Genomic DNA, 13,721 nt, shown 5'->3' with positions numbered 1-13,721 from the left:
TTCTTTTTTTTTTTTTCCCCTGAATCCTTTTTAAGGCCCCATGCAGAACAATCTGGTTGTTTGGCAGAGGAGGCAAAACTGCCTTTGGTATCAAGACAAGAAGCAACAGAAAGTTCAGAAGCTGATCACAAAAAGAAATTTATTTTTTCTAGGTCAGTATATATGTATCTTTTCTTCATTGCCTAACTACTCTGAATCAATAGTGGGGTTGGATAGGCTTAAATCTGAATGGGCTCTCCGGACTCAGCTTGGAAGTGGAAAATTCTTTGTCTCCATGTGAAACCCAGATTCCATTGCCCAATTTCTTTCTTGGGTGAATTAATGAAACACAATCATCCATTTAACAGTTTAAAAACTGGGATTATTCCAATGACACAAGTTTGTTCTATTAGAGACAACCTGGAGTCCAAATCCATAAAAAACCTGAGACTCAATTACAGCCTATCACTTCTCCCTGATATCAAAGAAGGTATCAGCATTTTTCTCTCATCATTAATGACCTATATCAAAGCATGGACAAATCCTGTAATACTGTAACAGATCCAGAAAGCCAAGTTCCTCTATGTGCTCCAGATGTACATACACACCATTTTAAATTTTGTAGTTATACTTTCTATAAATCTATATATAATAAAAACATATTCAACTTTTAAGGCAATTTACCTATACCTGAAATAGTTATTTATTCTTATTTAGGACTTTAGATACACTGCTAAATAGTATTTGACATCATAATACTGGTAGATTTTACAAATTTTAGCCTTGCTTGTGCACCTCTGCCTGGGCACTGCTGTAGGGATCCTCTGTTAGCAAGGAAGCAGAAATAAATTTTAGCTGTGGATTTGTGGTTGTCCCATATGCCTGCTTGTGCTGACTCACACATGGATACATTACTGCCACTAGTGCTTAGCAATGAGCAAGACATTATTACATTTCAAACTTTCATATCTGAGATATCATTGCCTGGTATTTTGGCAGGAGATGACCATCCATTCATTAGGGCTATCACACATCCAAACAAGAATCTGGAAACAGTTAGATTTCATGACATAATTACCTTTATCCTTCTGATTAAATTAGTTGAGTATGCTATTCTGGAATGATGAAAGCAAATTCTCAAAATTAACTTAAAATATTAGCCTTTGACTATATAATTATATTACCATACATGACAATGCTAGCCTGATGCTCAGTTGAAAACCTTGCACCGAAAAGCATTAGAACAGCACAAAGAAGTAATTAAAGGATTACAGTATTTCTAATGAAAAGACATGTCACAAAACCCACTAAAGACACAAAGGAAATTTCAAATCAGGGAAAATGAAACCTCCAAGAAAATCCTTTCTTTTAAAAATTTCTATTTTATCTATTTACTTTTCAGAAATCAAAGAAACATATGTCAAAAAGCTCTTCTGTTCAACATAGAATTAAGCACTGTCCTTTAAATATCATCACACCATGTACCACTTTAAAGTTTTTCCAGTAGGTTGAATAAATGAAAGAGTTCTTTTCTGATAATGACTTTACTTCCAATCACTCTATCTACCATATTTTAAATAATGAAGATCTGAAATAGCAGATCTATGGCTATGAAAGATATTAAAAAACCATAACATAAAAAACCCTATGAGTTTACAAGGAAACTGAACTCCTAGGACTTTTATTTAGCTGAAATACAAGAACAAAATCATAGAAGCAGTTAAACTGGAAAAGGTCTTTAAGATCATTGAGGCAAACCATTAACTCAGCACTGCCAAGTTCACTACTAAACCATGTCCCTAAGTAATTCAACTACATGGCAACTCCACTATTTGCCTGGGCAGTCTGTTCTAATGCTTGATAACCCTTTTGCTGAGGAACTTTTCCCAAATATCCAATCTGAGCCTCTGCTGGCTCATCTTGAGGCCATTTCTTCTCATTCCCTCACTTGTTACCTGGGAGAGGTGAAATTCATCTCACTACAAACGCAGAGGGAATTGTAGAGGGAGAAAAGGTCTACCCTGTGCCCCCTTTCCTCCGAGCCAAACAGCCCCAGCTCCCTCAGCCACCCTTCACAGGACTTGTACTCCAGACCCTTCACCTCTGTTGCCCTTCTCTAGACATACTCCAACACTTCAATATCTTTCTTACAGTGAAGGTCTCAAATCTCAACAGCCTCACCAGTTCCAAGTACAGAGGGGCAATCACTGCCCTGGCCCTGCTGGCCACACTATTGCTGCCAGAGGCCAGGATGCCATTGGCCTTCTTGGCCACCTGGGCACGGCTTGCTCATGTTTAGTCACTGCTGACCAGCACCCCCAGACTGCTTTTTTTTTTTTTTTTCCAGCCAGACTGCTTTCCAGTCACTCTGCCCGTGCCTGGAGCAGTGCCTGGGGTTCTTGTGATCCAAGTAAATGATCCACCACTTGGCCTTGTGGAAACTCTTACCACTGGCCTCAGCCCACAAATTCAGCATGTCCTGATCACTTTGCACAGCTTTTCTACCTTCAGCAAGTCAACATTCCTATGCAAACTGGTGCTGTCTGTGAACTTACTGAGGGTACACTTGATCCCCCTGCCCAAATCACCAATAAAGATGTCAAACAGGACTGGCCCAACATCCCAACATTAAGCCCCAGGGAGCACCTCTTAGTGGCCAATTGCCAACTGAATGTGACTGCATTCACCACTCCTCTCTGGGTCCAGCCATACGGATAGTTGTTAACTCAGCAAGGAGAGCACCTGTCTGAGCGATGGACTGCCAGCTTTTCCAGGAGAATGCTGTGGGAGACAATGTCAAAGGCTTAGGCCCAGGTAAACAACATCCACAGCTTCTTCATCATCCACTAGGTGGATAACCCTGTCTTAGAAGGAGATCAGGTTAGTCAAGGACTGCCTTTCATAAACCATATGCTGACTGGGCCTGATCAGGCAGGTTCAGCACATGCCACATGATGTCGCTCAGGATGACCAGCTCCTGACCTTCCCCAGCACTGAGGTCAAGCTGACAGGCCTGTAGCTCCCTGGATCCTTCTTCCAGCTTCCTCACTATACTCGTGTGGATCCCATCCACCTTCACAGAGCTGTCTGTTTCTAAGTGATAGACAAGGACCATTTTTCCTTTCCATTATGAGGGTTTGATTTTATTTCCCATCCCTGTCTTTCAGCTCAGGGGGCTGGGCACCTGCAGAACAACTGAACTTAATACTAAAGATTGAGGTAAAGAACATACAAAGCACCTCAGCTTTTTATTCATCCTTTGTCACTATGTTTTCTTTTGCATCCAATAAAGGATGGAGATTCTCCTTAGTCCTCCTTTTTCATTGGACATAATGCATTTTTTGTTGTCTTTTATGGCAGTAGGATGATTAAATTCTAGCTGGGCCTTGACCCTTCTAATTTTCTTCCCGCATAACCTCACAACATCCTTGTAGAGCTCCCAAATTATCTGCCCCTTCTTCCAAAGGCCATAAACCCTTTTTTTCCACCCAAGTTACAACCAAAGCGCTCTGTTCAAGCAAGGGAGTCAGCTCATCTTTCAGCACGAGGGGACAGGCAACTCTTGCACTTTTAAGATTTCTTTCTTGAAGAATGACTAGCCTTCCTGGACTTGTTTGTCATTCAGGACCGCATCTCAAAGGATTCAGTCAATCAGTCTTCTAAACAGGCCAAAGTCTGTCCTCTGGAAGTACAATGTGGCAGTTCTGTTGCCCCCTCTCCTTACTGCTTTGAAAACTGAAAACACTGTTGTTTCATGGTTGCTGTGCTCAAGACAGCCCCTGAAACAATTATTTCAAAAGAATTTTTCAAGATTCAGTTATCTCTTACATTTTTAAAGTATTTTCATCTTTTGCCTTATTATAAACTATCAGAAAACAGCAAAAAAGTGACAACTCCATAGAGTAGAACAAAATAATGGAAACCAAACAATAAATATTTTGAGATAAAATAAGAATTTCATAGAATAACAAGTTTATCACAAGAATAAATACAAGACGCAGTATGTTATTTAGCTGCATGAAATACAGGATAACAGCAACATGAAATAATAAAAAAATCCAACAAAAATGAGCTAGATCCCACAAGAAAAAATGGATTACATAAATTTTAACAGAATCCAAGTGAATCAGCTGTAAGAGTTATGCCTTTGCAGATGACAGAGTCAGAGATACTGAGGAAAAAATTAGAAAGAGAGAGATGGCCTTAGATATGGAGATACACCAGGCAAAAGAATGCCTAATTCACCAAGTCTGAGCACGAGACCATTTATTTATCTGCTGAAAATACACATCAGCCTTCCAGAAGATCCACTGTTCAAAGATCCCAGTGTCCTCAAAAAAAACCTGGCTGGCACTTCTAGGAAAAGTCATAGAATATAAAGGACTTCTCTTCAGCTTTTCCCAAGAATGGCTTCCTTCAATCTTGCTATATGCATATGTACGCATATGTAAATCCCCTGCAGCAGTAATGTGTGGCCTAGCACTGTAAAACTCAAAAGCAAAAATGTCAAAAACTCAAAAGCAAAAAAGGAAATTTGTATCTGCTTGGGTATAGACTGTACTACAATGACTTGGAAGACATTAGCAGTAAATAAGGTGATGAAAAGCTGCGAATGCTATTCTCCCTAACTTCTGCGTTTGTGGAATATTATATGTGGTGCATGACACAGATTTTCTCCTTCACCTGGCCTTCCAAGGGATCACTACACTCAGTCAATCATACTTATCAATTTCAAAGAGTGCCAATTCTGGTACAAGAGAGACCAGCTCCACTGTTTTGCTGATAGCAAAGATTTCAGTCTGTTGGTAGAACCACAGAATATTTGGCAGGAATCAGCATGCAGAAAATTTATAGAGCTGCCTAAAGATGCGAAGTCAATGACTGCATACTAATAGCAATAATACTTCATTCTGAAATACTGCTGGGCATAAGTAAACAAAAACAAAACTTATTTATAATGTTATTAATAATCCATTTTAGGAGCATTTTTATCATTTTACTTCTGCTATCAGGGAGTAAAAACCCTAGCTTTTTCAGGGATATTTCAGATCTCATTTATTTTGGAATTTCCTACACTTCCTCTAACTGTTCAGGTTTATGAAGGTGACTCAGAAGTCAATCTTTTCACTACAGATTTGTGTCTCTACAGAAGACATCTCAACCTGCTTCCCTGGAAACCACTTTTTAAAATCTTCAGAGTCCAAAACAATTTATTCAGTTGCTGAATGCATCAGTGTTACCCTTTTCTTTCTCTGTCCGGCAGTGTCAGAGACACAAGTGTGTCTCCCCAACAGAGGTTGTGTAAGTGAATCTCCTTCTTTCCCACACTGCTCCTTCAGGTGAGCACATTGTACATTGTGTGACAATTCTGTGGTTGTACAGACACATTTAAACACGGGTCTGCATTTGGCTCCACTACACACTGCCATCTTCCAGGCATCCTCTTCTAGCTATGAGGGTTGGTTTTCTGCACATGCACCCTTCTTTCTGCGCTATACCATCTTTTGTAATCCACGCTGAGGTCATTTTGGGAACAAACTAGCTCACCCTTGATGGAAATATAAAAGAAAATGTATAGTGGTGGTAACTTCTGCTTAAGACCCTCTCCTAGGATACATAAGGAAAAACAGAGTATGTATTATGAGGTGGATTTCTTTCTTTCTTTCTTTCTTTTTCTTTTCATTATTTATTTGATTATATAGTTCTCCCACTACCATGTCACTTATCAAGTATGGCAGCAAGCATCTTTCAGCAGGAGCTGTCCTCTTATTTTGTTCTTGTTCATTTGTGCTTTGTTTTCCTCTGAGCCTAGGAAGGTTCAGTCCTGATGGGAACTATTAAGATGTACCAAAACTTAATTGTTTTCTAATATAACCACACTTACAGATACTGCAACTTGAGAGACAACACTTGTAATTACATTTTGATTCCCCCAAACTTCTTACATTAAAGATGCTTGAAGCAGAAAACCAACAAAGATATCTTAGTAGATCTAAGTGTGAAACAGATACTAGAATTTCCCATTTACGAGTGATTTTCTCTGTGTGCAAAATAGGTGATATCTACTTTTAAAATCATTTCCAGTCTTATTAGTGGATTCTTCTGTTATGAAAGGTGGTCCCATTCTGTTTTTCAGGAAACTGACATGACATTATGTTTATTCCAGTCAAAATTCTGCAGTATATTGATCTAAAAAACCCTTTATATGAAAAAAAAGATGTTAATATTGTTAATATTATAGGACTGGTTAGAAACGCATAAAATCTCCCAATGCCACTTCCTTACATTGACAACTTCCACATTATCTGATCATGCTTCATTTCTGAAACAAAGACATACATCATTTGCTGCAAATTAACTACATTTAAGTCAATATGAAAGTTATTTACTTGATTACATAATTAATTTAACTTCTATTATTTCACATTGCATAATTGCTTTGTCCCTATATCTACTGATAGTGCAATATTACACTACTGCTACTGATAGTGTAATTTTGACTCATGGCCAGCACTATTCCATTCCAAGAATCTAAAAGAGATTAATAATTTTGGATGGGGATCTGAGGAAAAAAAACAAGGTGAATTCCCTTGTCAGTAAAATCATAACATTAATATCATCCTTTTTTTTTAATTGGAGGAGATCAGTTGAGTTTGTTTGCTGTGGAAATTTAGAGTCTGTTTAAATGCTGTGTTAAGCACACAAAATAAAGGCTGAACATCCTGTGCTCTTGAATAGTTAGTAAAAAAAGTTTGTGGGCATTTACCTCTCTCCATTTACATGTGTTGTTTGACTGGGGAAAAAGGCAAACAATCCTTATCACTGACATCAGCATTCTGTACCCCTCGGGAGATCTCTCTGTGAATCGGCCTCCTTAACAGCTGGAGACTTGACTTCTTCTGACTACACACACACACACATACACACACACTTTCTAGGGAGCACTGAAATACTCTCTGAACTAAATAATTTGGAATAGGACATGAATTCTGGGATTCATTGTTGTAAAAACTAAGCAGTTGGCTCAGATGCCCTTCCAGACTCAATGGAAAAATAGTAGGAGATTAACCTTTGCTTCATGTTTTTGCTTATTCAGGCTATAGACAAAGGGAACTGCATGCCCACCGTTGGGACCACTACCTCAGATGTCATATTTGACTCCTCAGCATCTCTGGTCTGACACATAGATACTATTTAGAAATTTTGCTGCTGCTCCATCTTTAGTTTCTACAGAATGCATCCTTTTACCAATCTTTATGCCACATTATCTTCTCTGATCTCCTATAGACATATACTGCATATCTCTTCATCTTACAAATTGCTGCTTCTAAATTCTAGTTTGTTGTCCAAACCTTTGTTTCTATTTTTCCTTGCTGAATGATATAATATTATATCAAAGTTTTAAATTACCATTTTCAATATCCCCTTTCCAAATTATTCTTTGTTCCAAAATTCATTCTGGTTCTCATGCTTCATTTATTCTGACAATGGTCTGAAAAGTGTGATAGTAGCAGACAAAAATATACACATTTTCCTACACAAAGTACTGTAGACATGCCCTTTGAGCACCGTATGTTGCTGAAATTTAAGTGGTTTTTTGGAGAATGACTTCTACAATGATGTGTTCTTTTGTATGTTTTGCAGATGTGTAAACATGCCGTTCACATGAATTTAATTTTACCTCTCCTCAGCCTAATTGTTTACACTTAGCTGATGAATGCCTCTGAGCATGATCCTGTCCTTGTATGGCTTTGAAATGGGTAGCCAGCGGGCAGCTTAGCAAGGGACACTGTTGCTAACAACACCTTGCCCTAGCTCGTGCTAGAATAGCTATGGTCTCTAAGCATTCCTCATTTGAAGGTAACTCGCACATTGTTAGGTAGGGTATGCCATGGATGGCATATGCTGGGAAAATACAATGTCATTGGCAATGCTGCTAGGTGCTGGCTCCAGAAGTTCAGTTTGAGCTTTTATTCTTTCCTTTCTCATCATACCTATATTCCTCACAAAGGTGCCACAGAGCCTAAGTGATGTTATGAACAGCAAGTTTTAGCATATTGACCCACTCTACTAACTTAAACACCATTACAGAGTTAAAGATTGCACACAGGCTGGGTTGTACAGACTTCTTTTAGACTGAGTTTTAGAAGGACTACTATCTCCATATTTGATGTATTGGAACTTTGAATTTTGGTCAAATTTTATTTGATCTTGGTATTGTTAAAACATAGAGGTCAAAAACTATTTGATCTTTACGTGACTATACCAATAAAACAAACAAATTATGTTACAGCGCTCCATAATTATTAATCATGTTATCTTTTCAGTAATAGTGCAATTTAAGCTTAATTAAAAATTCTGTCTTAGGAGTTCAAAGGAAGCAGTAAAGCAAGTAAAGATATTAGGCCTCTTGTTTCAATGTGTGAGAAGCATCATCTAAATTTTCAAGCCAAGTCTTGGCATTAGCTAGAGGGAACTTGGCTCTGCTCAAAGGAACAGACTTCTGTCAATGTCAAGAACAATCCTAGAGTAAAAACTGAACACAGAAGGCTGCATTGAACCACTGGATAAGAAACAAACAGAGCAAAGATTAACATTTACCCGAGCTTTTCATTTGTTCTCACCATTGCAGACATATCAACATGTAGACCATGACTTCATGTTGCTATGTAGTCCTTGAATGGAACAGAAGATTTACAGAGAAAAGAAATTCACATCCAAATATATTTTAAATTGAACTTGTGTCCCTGTAGAGAAATCAAGGTATCTATTTTTTAGTATAAATCTTGGAAAATCTCTGCTGCACAAGTCATAGTCAGACTGTATGTTAACTGTTCAAAAGATTTTGCCAACTCCATAATTCCTTGTGTCCTAATTTTAAAGTTCAAAGTGCAGTATGGGTGAGAGTATTACAGCTTTGACTCAAAAAGGAGAGCAGGAAATACAAAATTGCCAGTAAATTTTAAACAAGAAGATATAAGTTTTTGTACACTCATCTGTGACAAGGTTGTTTGTGAAAGGCACAGAGAGGATAAAGTTCTTCACTCCAGAGGGCACTGGGAACATGGTGTATCTGTCTCAGCATACCCACATAGCCTCAGCAACCCCAATTTGAATGGTTGCTTCAATTAAGAAAGCAGATGGTCATTTCTCCATGGTTTACTTCCTACTGGTGCTAGTGCTAAATGAGGCAGGTTTTCACTGTGGTTATGTAGTAGAGAAATGGAAATACTAAATATTATTGCCAAACATATCTTCTTGTAAAAGTAATATTGCTACTGAAAGTTAGTTGCTTCTGTTGTTTAAAAAAAATAATGGTTATACTATGTGCTTTTGAAGTAGCTAGTTACTCACAGAGTACTTGCAGCTAATTCTTGGAAGGCTGGCTAGCCATACACTGCTGGCTTTAGTCCTTGTTTCCAGCTCCTACATCACATGAAAGACAACTAAAAATACATTAAATACTTCTCCATACAAGCAAGTTTAAAAAATGCTGCAATAATGTTAGGTGCTGAAAGTAAAAGTGTGCGCAAAGTTATGAAGAGAAACAAAGGAAATAAAAAGAGATTACAATCTTTCTGCTGAAGTGTGGTCTGTGATACAGCAAGAGAAAACCTTGACAAGGTTCGATTTCAGAATTTCAGCATGTTTTGGGTTTTACAAAACTGTATCAGATATTGAAGGCTAATCACAGATCTAATATTGTTTGTTACTGTTTGGCCAATGCGTATCCACCTCTCAGAACACATATGCCAAGGAAATAGTGTAATGACAGTTATGTTGAGTGTCCATAATAATAAAAAAATAATAAAAGAAAAACAGTAATAGATGCTTCCCACATGCTAAATGGTTTATGTGGAAATTTAATAAGCTAAAGGTGCTAGTGTATAAGACTGGAGAGTGTACTTTACTGGAATCACAAATAAAATGTGGAAACACAAATTAACAAAATATGTGAATGGTAAGGTTGGAGCTGGCTGCAGTTTCTGAAGCTGTTTGCCTGCCTGACACAATAAGATAATACAAATTTGCATTATATTCTAGATTTATGTCACATTTACTTTATATTCCTGATTTTTATTTATACTGTAGGCTCACTGCGACTACCAGTTTAGGTGTTTTTTGTTTATAGCCTTATTGTTCCCTCAGCTGGGACATCTGTACACTTTTGATAAGAGTAATTCTTATTAAGAACTCAACTTGCAAAATGTGTGATGCTGGGAGGTACTAGTATCAAGGATTACTCACCTTAGACCAGTCTCCCATTCTCCAGACATAGCATTTGGAATAGTCCTCACAGTCCTCTGCTTCTTTAGGTCTTGTGGACAAAACACATTTCTTGCGTGGATTGGTGCACCTCACAGTCCGATGCCGTACTCCCTTACCACACTTCACAGAGCACTGTTGGAAAAAATGCTTTTCCAGATTTCTACAAAATTCACTTACCCCATTTCATCCCCTTCTATATGACTTCTGCCAGGTCAGCATAAATATTTCACAGCTTCAGTGATCTCCTAACTTCCAACCTTCAACAGCACAATACTAGATTTATTAAAAAAGAAAAACTGAACAAAAATTCTTTAGGGGACAAAATGATAATTGATTCATTTTTACCTAAAATTAGATAAAAAATTACTTGCTTAAGGACAAAATAGTGTTTGGAATAAGAAATGATCCAAGAAGTCATGATTAAATGAATGCAAAATTTTACACTAAAAACATAAGGCAATCTTTCTTCTTCCAATGAAATGAAATATAATGAAAGAAAATCAAAATAACATTGATAGGAATAAGATATGAAGCAACTTATATCTTGCTAACAGAGATATCTACTAACAGAGATATCTACTAACAGGGGAAAGCTCTGTTGGTGTCCAACAGCCTTTTTTGGGAGGAGGAAAAAAACGCAGAATGGAAAAGTAAATATTCCAAAATGATGCAAGAATCCAGACTGAACATGAAAATTCAAAGTCACTATATAGTCAGCATGTGAAAGCTCTTTTCAAGTTGCTTAGAAGGTCCTAATCTATGGGGTTTTTTCACCATTCCCCCTTACATAGCCAAAAATGATGCCATTTCCTTCTCAAAACATTATCACTGCTTTTGATCATCCCACTGCTTGCAGTTCAAAACTCTCCTGTGCCAAGCTGATTATCACCACAGGAAGCAGTAACGGCTAGCTTCCTACATAATGGTGATAGTAGGAATGGCAACGGGAAATACCTCTCTCCTCAAAAAATATTTATTGCTTCCAGCAAAAACATGCTCTCTCATTTCTCATCTCTCAAGTAAAATAAACTGACTGAACAATCTGTGATTCTGATTTCTTTTACTCATCTCTGTAAATGGATGCCTTTCTTCTCACAACCAGCTCTTGCATCATAAAACTGTGTACCTCACCAAAAACTGGTGTTACTTATATCTCCAATCTCTACCTTAGCATGTGCTTTCCATCTTTGAAAACATTCCCTATTTGTTAGCTCTTTCTTGCTTGGGGATCAAGGAGTTCTGCTGAGTAGAGCAATTGAAAGAAGGGACTGCACCCACATTCAGAAGCTGCTATTCATGTTTTGATCACAGAGGTATTCATCGCACAGCTTCTAGTCTGGGAGGCAATCAGAATTGCCTTTACTCTTTCAATGAAAGGAGAAGTTCCAAATAACCCTTTCATCTTGTCCAGACGGCAGTGAGAACAATACTCTTCTTCCTCCAGTTAATTTTAGAAGAAATCAAAGATGAAGAAAGCCAAATAGACAAGCACATTTAAAGACCTTAAATTAATAAAGCTTTTTGAACAATGATTATATTTTACAGCAATACTTCAGGATGCAGCATAAGTGAAATTGTGTTATTTACAAGCTCATTTGTCTATTGCTGTTGGTTTGGAAAAGAGCAGAAAAGAAAGAGGAAGGGAAGAAAATGTCCTTTTTTTGCCAAAGGCTCCCCTCAAAGCCCCCCTGAAGCAGGATGGCATCACTCATCTGCTGACCAACATCCCTTGGTACAAAAGTACATCCCAGATGTTTCCACTCTGAACCCAAGGTCCTGTAGCTGATAAGTGGCGCCTTAATTCTATTTCCCCCAAGTTACCCACTACTGCACACAGGACATACTTGATTATACGTGCTTGAGAACTGGCCAGAAGAGATCTGCACAACATTAACTAGGTAAGATGCAGTAGCTCTACACAGCTGGTTTTCCTAGCCCCTGAACCCTTTGCCAAAACACTGCGCAAGGACCATGAAAATCATTAGGCTGAGCTGTGCCACTTGATGCTGAAAAAAACCTTGTTTCCAAAAAATATCAAAGCACAAATAACGACTGTGGAGTATTTGGAGAATATGGAGTATAAATAAATGCATCACCTCAGACCAGACTCCTGCCTCCCACACTGTCATGCAGTCCTGGCCTTCACAGCGCTGTGCAGAAGCAGGCTTTGGTCCCAGACAATCCCTCTCCCTAGCTCTGATCAGGGTCCCATTTCTGAGCTGCTGTGTGCAAGCTACTTGTCTGTTCTGGGTTCCTTTTCCACATGTCCTTGAACATGGTGTCCATTCTGTCATCATCCATCTGCAAAAAAACACAGGCAGTGTACTAATACAAAATCAGGAGGGAAAAAATGCCTTCACATCTTATTCACTTATTCTAAGTGCATACACCCAAGACACACTTGCATCTTTTCAGCCTCCTTTTACTGTCATTTTGCTAATGGAGTATTTATGAATCCAACATATATTACATTTCATATGGTATTAATTAAACCCTAGCCTTTCCCCAGACCACTACCCCTATGTTTTCAAATTACTTTCCTCTAATTATAATCCCAATTAGAAAATGTCCAAAATATATATACATAAAGATGACAGATCCCTGATCAGCCTGCCTGCTATTCTCTGTATGTCTATCTATCTCAAGCATCTAAAGCCCAGCATTCCTTGAAAACACTGTGTTGCAAGAATCACTCAAGTGTGAAAGACTCATTGCCCTCGAAAAAGCACAAAATTCCAAAACTCTTCATGTTCTTCAGAGTAAAGCCTAACAGGTAGCATGGCTTAAATCACAATCGCAGGGAAGGCTGATGCAGTTTGGCACAGACCACATACCTAGAGAGCAATTGTTCTAGAACATAATTTTCCCCAGATGTTCTGTAGATCCAGATTATGGCCATGTGCCTTTAAAAAATTAAACAGCTCTGCCCCTGATGTTCTGTCTCCTGAAAACACAAAAGTTTTCAAGGAGACTTAGTTTGCAAGGAAAGTTTTTAGGAAACTGATATTTAATAACATTTTTTCAATCTTCTGTCATGCATTTGTCGCAAAAAAATGAAACATTTAACTGAGGAGTTTTTTTGTTATCTGTCTAGATATATAATTTACAAATCTTGACCTGTCAAGATGACGAAATACACTTCAAGATATTTCTTCATAGGCCCATAGCAAATAAGTATTTATGCAAGTGTATGCTTTGGTAACATTTCTGCCTGAAAGGTAATAAAATTTTGTAATCATCATTTAAAATGTTTAAAAAATTGGATTATTAAATCTTTCTTCATTTCTCAGAACAGCATCTCTGAGTATCAATTAGCAAAGTTTTTAAATTGTCACTTAAGCTGGAAAAAACACAGAATACTGAAAATTTATGGTAGACAATGCCTCAGAAAAAGATCAGATTATTCCATTTCTATCCATTAAGTGAACAGTGGTGCTAATAAAACAAAATAAACGTCTTCTCAAATATGCATA

The 13,721-nt window shown here is 37.8% G+C and overlaps 1 protein-coding gene across 1 annotated transcript in view; it reads right to left on the bottom strand.

Annotated features, from left to right (window-relative positions):
• The window catches only part of ADAMTS19 (ADAM metallopeptidase with thrombospondin type 1 motif 19), a 131,213-nt gene that overhangs the window by 9,564 nt on the left and 107,928 nt on the right, over positions 1 to 13,721 (bottom strand). The window contains exons 20-21 of the mRNA XM_054285548.1: positions 12,345 to 12,549; positions 10,228 to 10,380 (exon numbers count right to left, since the gene is read on the bottom strand). Of these exons, the coding sequence (XP_054141523.1) occupies positions 10,228 to 10,380; positions 12,345 to 12,549 (358 nt within the window). The remainder of the gene's footprint in view (positions 1 to 10,227; positions 10,381 to 12,344; positions 12,550 to 13,721) is intronic.

Source organism: Melozone crissalis, unplaced genomic scaffold, assembly GCF_028551555.1.
Source record: "Melozone crissalis strain CALT ecotype California unplaced genomic scaffold, PUWL_Pcris_2 ptg000005l_1, whole genome shotgun sequence".
Taxonomy (NCBI): Eukaryota; Metazoa; Chordata; class Aves; order Passeriformes; family Passerellidae; genus Melozone; species Melozone crissalis.
The sequence above is the reverse complement of the archived record's forward strand: the minus strand, read 5'-3'. Positions and strand labels throughout refer to the sequence as shown.